General features: G+C 44.4%; 1 protein-coding gene across 1 annotated transcript; it reads left to right on the top strand.

Moving 5' to 3' along the window:
* The first annotated feature begins 31 nt into the window (after positions 1-31).
* Lsm3 (LSM3 homolog, U6 small nuclear RNA and mRNA degradation associated) lies at positions 32-8,667 on the top strand. Its single transcript, XM_036182245.1, has 4 exons — positions 32-129; positions 2,614-2,724; positions 5,291-5,386; positions 8,328-8,667. The coding sequence occupies exons 1-4, from the start codon at positions 109-111 to the stop codon at positions 8,406-8,408; spliced, it is 309 nt and encodes a 102-aa protein (XP_036038138.1). The 5' UTR covers positions 32-108; the 3' UTR covers positions 8,409-8,667.
* Positions 8,668-8,872: the final 205 nt, after the last annotated feature.

Genomic DNA, 8,872 nt, shown 5'->3' with positions numbered 1-8,872 from the left:
GTAAACTACAGGGGCGCAAAGGGACAAAAATAATATAGGTTTACTTCCAGCCTTGTGTTTCTAAGAGTCTGTTCTCGCGAGAGGTGGAAAGGGCGCAGCGTTTGAAACATGGCGGACGACGTAGATCAGGTAAGTTTGTCCTGAGGCGCTCGTAGAGGGAACGCTTGCGCTTCCCGGCCCCGTTCGCTTTTTTCCACGCTCACCGAGCAGTGGCCCGTTTCTTTTCTCCGGGTAACCACGGCCTTCCGTAGCTGCGCCAGCTCCTAAAACTTCCGCAGGCCCAGAGTTTTCTCGACCCGCCTCGCTCCCATCTCGCTCGAACCCATCACGCTCGTCGTCGTCGGCTTTTATCTGTAAAATGCAGACGGCTGTCGATGCCCGACAGGAAGAGTGATGTAGTAGTGGACACCAGCTTAGTAATACGTGTAAATACCTGGTGCACAGGCAGTGGCTCGCTTTGAGTGTGTTATGAGGGAGGTCAGATAAAAAGTGCAGTTATACGAGGTAGAGAAACTGGTAAGAGATGTAGTATGGAGAAAACAAGCCAAGATCGGGTACACAGAATAACAGAAGGGCCTAGAGGCCTCTTCACCTGCTCTTTCCTGTTCCTTAGGTATCTGTGGAGTTACACACACACACACACACACACACACACACACACACACACACACACGGACTACCCTACTGTTTGTTTTCAGAGCATGTTATTTTAAATACGCGTTTCTTTATTTAATGTGTTTTTCCACAACTAGAATGTAAGTTCCTTAATAGGGATTTGGGGAGGCTAGAGAGATGGTATAGGGGTTAAGAGCATTTGTTGCTTCTGTAGAACCTGTTTGGGTACCAACACCCACATGATGGCTTACCAGCATCCACAATGCATCTTAACTCCAGTTGCAGAGGATCCAGTGCCCCCTTCTGGCCTCTGCTACAGAGCACTATGTGCATGTGGTGCACATACATACAGGCAAAACGCTCACATGTAAGCTAAAAATAAACCTTCAAAAAGGTTTTTTTTATTTTCTTTCCTTAGATTTAGGACAGTGCTGGAAGCACTAGACAGGTATTTATTTGAGGGAATAAACCCCGTGTTCAGGGGAAGCTTCTTTGAAAAGTCAGTATTTAGAGCTACAGGGTGAAAACAATTGACAGTGGGTGTCCTAGACTGAAGAGAGCTGTCATGGGGATGTTTTCATTGTTTTACAGCTATGTGTTTATATGCCCTTCTCCATACTAGGATGTGCTTCACTGAGGGGGGTGTGACTTGTGTATCGTAATCCAGTGGTTGGTTGTCTGTTTCTTAACAAAAGCCTGCTAGCAGAACTAAAGTGGGAAGGTCAAGGGAGTGAGGAGTGGGGTATTGTTTCCTGTCATTCTTATGTCTACACCGCCAACAATTTTCAGTCAACTTTGACTGACTCCAGGTACTCACTGGAGAAGCCTATTGAATATTTTTACCAACTCTCGATGGCTAGAACCATCTCTTCCATGTAGCTGACTCCAAGTCACCCTAGCTCTAACCTTTGAAACCTGTCCCAACAGTTCTTGAAGAGTAATTCTGACTGACCAAGAAAAAGGGCATTCTTAAATCTTGAAGCAAGCAAGATATTATATTAAATATGAGAATTATAGGTGCTGGAAGTGGGCCTGGTAAGGTAGCAGGTAAAAGCGCTTGCAGTTTGCAAGCCTGACAACCTGAGTTCAATCCCTGGAACCCACAGAGGAAGGAGAGAACTTTAGAAAAGTTGTTTTCTGACCTCCACTTAAATGCCATAACACACACACACACACACACACACACACACACACACACACACACACTTAAAAGATCCAGAAGTGGCTCACACCTATAATCCCAACATTTGGGAGAATGATACAGGAAGTTTGCTGCATGTCAAAGGCTGTCATGGGCATGTCTCTTTAAAAACAAACAAAAAAACAAAAACAAAAACAAAAAAACAGTAATGATAGTAATCATTGGTATTTCCTTTTTACTTAGATAGACCCTGCAGTCCTCATAAGATCTCCAAGGGAAAGATGTTGCCTCCCCAGTTTGCAAATGAGAAGTCTAAAACAAGAGATGACATGATTTTTAATCCCAGTTCAGAAGAGCCAGGTCAGAACCTGGAGTTGAACACGGGTGGCTGACTCCAAGTCAGTTCTTTCAGCCTCTGCCCTATTCTGCTCGCTAGATAGGTTCATCTTGCTAGCTAGTTAGCACCCTAAACTCAACCTGCCCTGTACTAACTTCAGACTGTCAGATCTTTTAATTAGTATGTGTAAATAGGTGTGGCAGGTGTCTTTTTTCAAATGATTAAATTGTATAAAATACAAAGCTAAGGTTCCTGAGTGGTACTCTAACATCTTGGACTTTGTGGACGTTCAGTCATGTCTTAGCCCTCTTTTACATAGCATCAAGGCACAATTCTAAGCTTTCATATGTCATTTAAGCCTGATAAGAGTATTAGGGAGACACTGTTTTCTGCACTTGGCAAATTAGACTAAGGCATATAGACAGGTTAAGTGACTTGCTCTTGGTTGCACTCCTTAACAGTGATTGAAACACCATGCTGCCTCTGATAGTCCATTGCTTAAGTCTGCTTCTTTCATCAGCAACAGACTACCAATACCGTAGAGGAGCCCCTGGATCTCATCAGGCTCAGTTTGGATGAGCGAATTTATGTGAAGATGAGAAACGACCGAGAGCTTCGAGGCAGGTTACATGTAAGTCTGTTAAATTGTCTTAAAACCAGATGTTCCCCTGTCATCCCTTCCTATCTCCTTTCAGATTTAAGAACTGTAGCATAAACATGCTGTTTTGAATTTTGCAGTTTCTTTTGGGAGTTGGAAAATCTTAGACAATATGAATATCCTTTACTCATTTTTAAAATATTTTCCCTTAACCAGAATGTTTATGAGAGAATGTGTGTGTGTGTGTGTGTGTGTGTGTGTGTGTGTGTGTGTGTGTGTGTACACCCATGCTTACAGAGACCAGAACTGGACATCAGATCCCCTGAAGCTCAGTTACAGACATGATGTGGGTGATATGAGAGCCAAACTTGGATCCTCTCAAGAATAGTCAGTGCTCTTAACCTGAGCATCTCTCCAACCCTATAGAACATTTTATCTCCTTCAATTTTATCTTCTGCTTACTTATGAATAAACTTATTTGTCCTCTTTGTTTTATACAAGGTCTTGCCATGCAGGCCAGCTAGCTTTAAACTCGAGATCCTCCTGCCTCCACCTCCCTAGAGCTGGGATTATAGATGTGCACTACCATTCTTGGCTTTGTCCTCTATTCTTAAAGGTTATTGGACAAAGTGTTATTTATCTTTTTTAGTTATTGACATCTAAAACCGCTTTGTTATGAAAAAAAATATTATAACAAGTTACAGATATAGTTCACTGGTAAGAGTGATTGCCTAGCATGTGGCAAAGCCTGAGCACTACAGAAAGTGTTAAACAGCGTAGAAATCTGTAGAATTAAAAGTGAAATCCCATTCACTATGGATGACCACTGTTCAACGTTGGATACTTAGTCTTCCAGATCTTTTCTACGTGTGTGTGTGTACTGTCTGTGTTTAAAGGGGACCCTACTTAGGTGTGGTGGCATGTGCCTGTGAGTCCAGTACTTAGATGACTGAGGCAGGAAGAGCATGTGTTTGAAGCCAGTCTGGGCTACACAGTGAAACCCTGTCGAGAAAGGCAGGGGAGGCTTTATATACATATTTCTAGTACCTTTTCCATGTGCTTTTTTTTGGGGGTGGGGGGGGATGATTACACAGCTGGTTACTGCACAGGATTCTATATAAAGCAGGAATCACATTTTTCTTTTTTTTTCCCCCAGCTGGAAATCTGCATTAAGCACTTTATTTATATACTATTGCTTATGCAGTGCACACTTACAGTTTCTGTGGAATTGGTCCTGTTAAGTGACATCACTGTGTACTTAAGGTTTTGTCTCTTCTTAACTTGTTACTTTCCTTAGGGCTGTTGGTTTGCGACATGGAATTGAACAAGTCTTCTTAGTTCAGGCTTAGAAATAGGCCGTCTTGTCAGTGACGGAGCCACTAGGCAGTTGTACTTCAGTCTCACTCTCAGAAACTGTGATAGTTCCTTCCTTGAAACCTGAGGACAAAGAACCTCTGGAACTGGGGAGGAAATCGGGTCACTAATCTACAAGCTAGCCTTCAGAAACAGCAGTGTCTGTTTGTCAAGAGAAGTGGGGTGGAGCTAAATTGCATGGGCCCTTGGCACATGCAATGACACCCAAGTCTAGACCTTTAACTTGGAGGCATCTTCAGCTCTTAACCTCTACCAAGTGGCCCACCTTTCTGTTTGCTTCCTGCTCTCGAGCTGAATATTTTGCTCATTTGTGTAGCTGCCAAGCAGTTCCTTCCCAATGTGGCTGTTATGCTATTTTTATCTTGATATGAGCAGGCAAACCACTTAGCACTTTGTTAGAAGAACACATGAGTGGGTTCTGAGCAGGCCCCAGGAGGTTTCCCATTTAGTAAAAGGAATGAACTTTGGAGGTTGCACTGAATACTTGGTCTCAGTCCTTCCTGACATCCAACTGAGGCCAACGTATGTTAAGCTGTGGACAGTTATAAATGAGCAAAGTGGAGGTGGGAGAGATGGTCACTGGGTAAAGTGTGGTCCTCAACACCCGTGGAAACACCAGGTGGGTGTGGTGGCTTCCCTGTAACCCCAGCCTCTGGAGGAAAGATAGGATCCCTGAGCAAGCTGGTTAGTGAGACAAGTCAGCAAGCTCTGTGATCAAGTGAGAATACATAAAGTGGAGAGCAACTGAGGAAGGTATTCAGTGTCAGCCTCTGGCATCTGTTTGTATGTCCACAAAAGTGGACCAGGTTTTGCTCTACCTGTGTCATTTTTGTGAGGGTCAAATGACATTGTCCTTGCTTGAGAACCAGGTGCCATCACACAGTGACAGGACCTTATGTTGCTAACTGTCCTTGAAAGAAGTCTGAAAAACAAAAATTTGCTGTTTTTCATAATGAACTGTTGTGAATGGTGGGACTTCCTTGGGTAACAAGTAAAGTAAGTACTTAAGAAGTAATTTCAGATTCTTTTGAGTAAATTCATTTTTGATCATAAGCGGTATTGTCACTGAGAAAGGCTTGTGAAGACACAATAGACTAGCACAGAGGACGTGTTTACTACTTGCGTGTAAAAGTTTGGGGTGTAAGTATTGAACATGCTGCTTATAATCCACTCGCATCTTTGGAGCCCTGTTCCTTGTTTCTCACATCTCACCCTCCCACTCCAGGCTTATGATCAGCATTTAAATATGATCCTGGGCGACGTAGAAGAAACTGTGACAACGATAGAGATTGATGAAGAGACCTATGAAGAGATATATAAAGTAAGTCCTGCAGCTCTTCTCTCTGACAGAGTCAGACCTCATGTAGCAACACATTTGTGGGAACCTTACTATGCTTTGGCACCTACTTAGGGACTATTGATACAGTGTAGTAATTAAATGCAAGGATTTTGGAGTCACCCACCCTTTTTTTAAAAACTGATTTTAAAGACAGCTTTATCACCAAAGCTCACCCCAAGATGGGTGACAGCTCACAAAGCTGGGAACCTGGAGCACATTGCAGAGTGTCCTTTCCAGTCAACTGAGTTGGTCTGAGCCTTGCCTCAGAGTACTGGGATTAAAACCTTGTGCCACCATACCCAGCCCTTGAATAAAATAGTTTCTTTTCTTTGTTTTTTAAAATTATTTTATGATGCCAGGTGGTGGTAGCGCACACCTTTAATGTCAACACTTGGGAGGGAGAGGCAGGCAGATTTCTGTGAGTTCGAGGACAGCCTGGTCTACAGAGCAAATTCTAGGACAGCCAGGACTACACAGAGAAACCCTGGGAGGAGTGATTTTGTATATGTATATAGTTGTCTGCATCTATATCTGTGTGCTGTGTGCATGCTGGGGTCTGAGGAGGCCAGAAGAGGGCATCAGATCCCTTGGAACTGGAGTTACAAACGGTTGTGAGCCACCTTGCGAGTGCTGGGAATTGAGCCTGGGTTCTCTGGAAGAGCAGCCAGTCCTCTAAACTAACTATTGAGTCATCTCTTCATCCCCTACAATAGTTACTGTAGTGTGTCATGTGTATGTTTACTACAGACACAGGCAAGACAGACTGTGATGTTGTGGATAGTATCTACAGTCATTTCATGCAGCAGTGGAGAACGGTGCCTTGCTGTCTTGTATTATCTCATTACCTTTGAAATGGGAAACCAAACAGCAGCCTCCCCTTGGCCCATTGTATGTTTTGCCCTCTCTCAGTTGACATAACTAATGAATAGTAACATTCCCAAAACAGGAAGGACCACAGACCACTGAGATTCCCTGAGCTTTTCCCCACAGTGTACATAATTAACTCCTGAGTGACTGGATTGATACCAACTGGCCAATAGGAAAGCAGAAAGCAGTTAGCCCTGTCTTTGGTTCTCATCCACCACAGAGTATTGCTTTTGCTAACGTTCTGTTATTTGGCTCCAGCCCACTTTCCTGCTAGCCATCATGTTTACCACTTTCTGTCACCGAGCAGCCCACAGTGTGCCTCACTGCCTGGCCTCTCATGGTGATACTGTGCTCTTTGTAGCAGAACCTCCTTGCTCCTCATCCTGAAGCACCAGTCCTCATGTAATTACAGACCTGCTGAAAACTGAGGAGACAGTGTCTCTCTCAGACCACCCTGATGAACCCTCCCCTGGGCTTCAGCAGGCTGCATGATCTGCCTCAGAACAAAGTTTTTTAACTGAAGTTTTACCAGGCCTTGTCTGTCTTTAGTTTTTTGGGTTTTTGGTTGTTTTTATTTATTTATTTATTTATTTTAATTTTTTTGGTCTTACATAGTTGGGCTTAAAAGCACCTGGCATTGCTTCTTTTTGTCTGCCTGATAACTAACCAGTTCTTGCCTGATCTCATCCTTGTACCTTCCCTGCTGAATGCATCTGTTACACTACAGCACTTACTAACGTTTGGCTTTTTCCAGCCTTTGTCCCCAGAGTCTGTAGGTTTGGGAAGTCTTTTGGCTGTTTCCAAGTTCTGCCTAACATTTGCCAAGGCATAATGTTAACTCCAGGTTGTGCCATGTTTGCTGACTGCCCAAAGCCTGATTGATCACCAAGCTGAAGCCTTGCATTCCCCATGTGTGCTTACCAGGAGTATGTAGAAGCAGGTGTGATGGCTGGGCACACTGGAGTCTTGACACAATGGCTTTCTTTCGGGTGCTAAGCTGGGGGCATAGACTTCTGCCTTCCTGCTCTTGAGATCTCAGTGTTCAGGGTCCATTCATTGGTAAAACAATGACTGCCCATTGGCATTCAGAAGAAGTACCCTTGAAACCCATGGCTAAAATCCAGTTGTAGCTGAGGATGTAACTCAGTAGTAAAGCATTTGCTTAGAATGCGCAGGAGTAGCCAGGTGTAGTGGCGCACGCCTTTAATCCCAGCACCCAGGAGGCAGAGGCAGGCAGAGCTCTGAGTTTGAGGCCAGCCTGGTCTACAAATTGAGTTCCAGGACAGCCAGAGCTACACAGAGAAACCTTGTCTTGAAAAAAAAAAAAAAAAACAACTAAGTATGTGCGAGAGTTCAGTCCCCGGCTCCCCCTCTGCCCAAAGCAATTTGAACCAGACATAGTGGCATCCTCCTGCACTTTCAGCACCTGGGCTGGAGAGATGCCTTAGAGGCCGAGAGCATCTGCTTCTTCCCCTTTTCCCTTTTAGTACTTTTTTTGATACAGTCTTTCTCTGTAACACAGGCTGTCTTAGAACTTGACCGTGTAGTGGAGTTGTACTTGAGACCTTGGTGACCTGCCTGCCTCACCCTTCTCCATCCTAGTATTAACAGTCATGAGCCACGATGTCTACTTGTTTTTATTTTACATTTATTTATCTATTTACTAAGTGTTATGTGTATGTGTCCATCTGTGTGAGTTCATGTGTGTCATGTACATACAGGAGCCTGAAGATGCCAGAAGAGGGCACTTACACACCCACACACGTAAAATAAATCTTTTTTAAAAAAGTAATAATCCCAGCACTCAAGGCTAAAGTGTGGGGATTAGAAGTTTCAGACTAACATGGGCCATACAGTGAGACCACATCTCAAAAAAATAACACCAAAACCTTGTGTCCAGGTCTGGATACAAAGGAACCTTGGAAATACCTTGTAGCAGTGCATGGAAGAGGAGCGTGGGTCTGAGTGCAGCAGTGGTGTCTGCTGCAGTCATGCAGGGAACAGGAGTGCTCAGACTGTTGGACCTTACTATGCTTTCCGGCGTGCTCTCTTCCAGTCAACAAAGCGGAACATCCCCATGCTCTTCGTCCGAGGAGACGGTGTTGTCCTGGTCGCCCCTCCACTGAGAGTCGGCTGAGATGGAAGGTGGTCCTGGGTAAGAAGTGGAGACTGCCTCTTGGATGTCCAGAGCACTCAGAGAGAAGGAAGCTCACGTGCATTCTGATGGTCAGAAATGACCCAAGGGTCCCTCCAGCTAGATGTCATGTTCTTTTTCTCCAGCCTCCTGCCAGGGTAACCACCTTGCTCTGTGCGGGAGCTGGTTTGCCTATTGTTCTTGCAGTTACTTTCTGGTGGTTTTTCTTTAAATTAAAGTTGATGTCCCTTTTTTATTTTTTTTTAATGTGTCTTGTGGATTCTCAAGCTTTTACTTGGTATGTGCAGTGTTCTCTCCCATGTCTAGGGCACCAAGCTGAGTGTGAGGAAGGAGAGTGGCCATTCTGTTCCCTCCTGTCATCTGAGGAAGAGCTGTACCAGCAGGTCCAGGGCAGGGAGGTCATGGTCTCTCCTGTCTCAGGGGCCCCAAGAGCTCAGATGAGCACC

Source organism: Onychomys torridus, chromosome 3, assembly GCF_903995425.1.
Source record: "Onychomys torridus chromosome 3, mOncTor1.1, whole genome shotgun sequence".
Classification (NCBI taxonomy): Eukaryota; Metazoa; Chordata; class Mammalia; order Rodentia; family Cricetidae; genus Onychomys; species Onychomys torridus.
The sequence above is the reverse complement of the archived record's forward strand: the minus strand, read 5'-3'. Positions and strand labels throughout refer to the sequence as shown.

Bases quoted from the DNA above. Each gene is read 5' to 3' on its own strand.
- Lsm3 (XM_036182245.1), top strand. From the start codon at position 109: ATGGCGGACGACGTAGATCAG. The intron at 130-2,613 runs GTAAGTTTGTCC...TTCTTTCATCAG, and splicing joins TGGCGGACGACGTAGATCAG to CAACAGACTACCAATACCGT. The intron at 2,725-5,290 runs GTAAGTCTGTTA...CTCCCACTCCAG, and splicing joins AGCTTCGAGGCAGGTTACAT to GCTTATGATCAGCATTTAAA.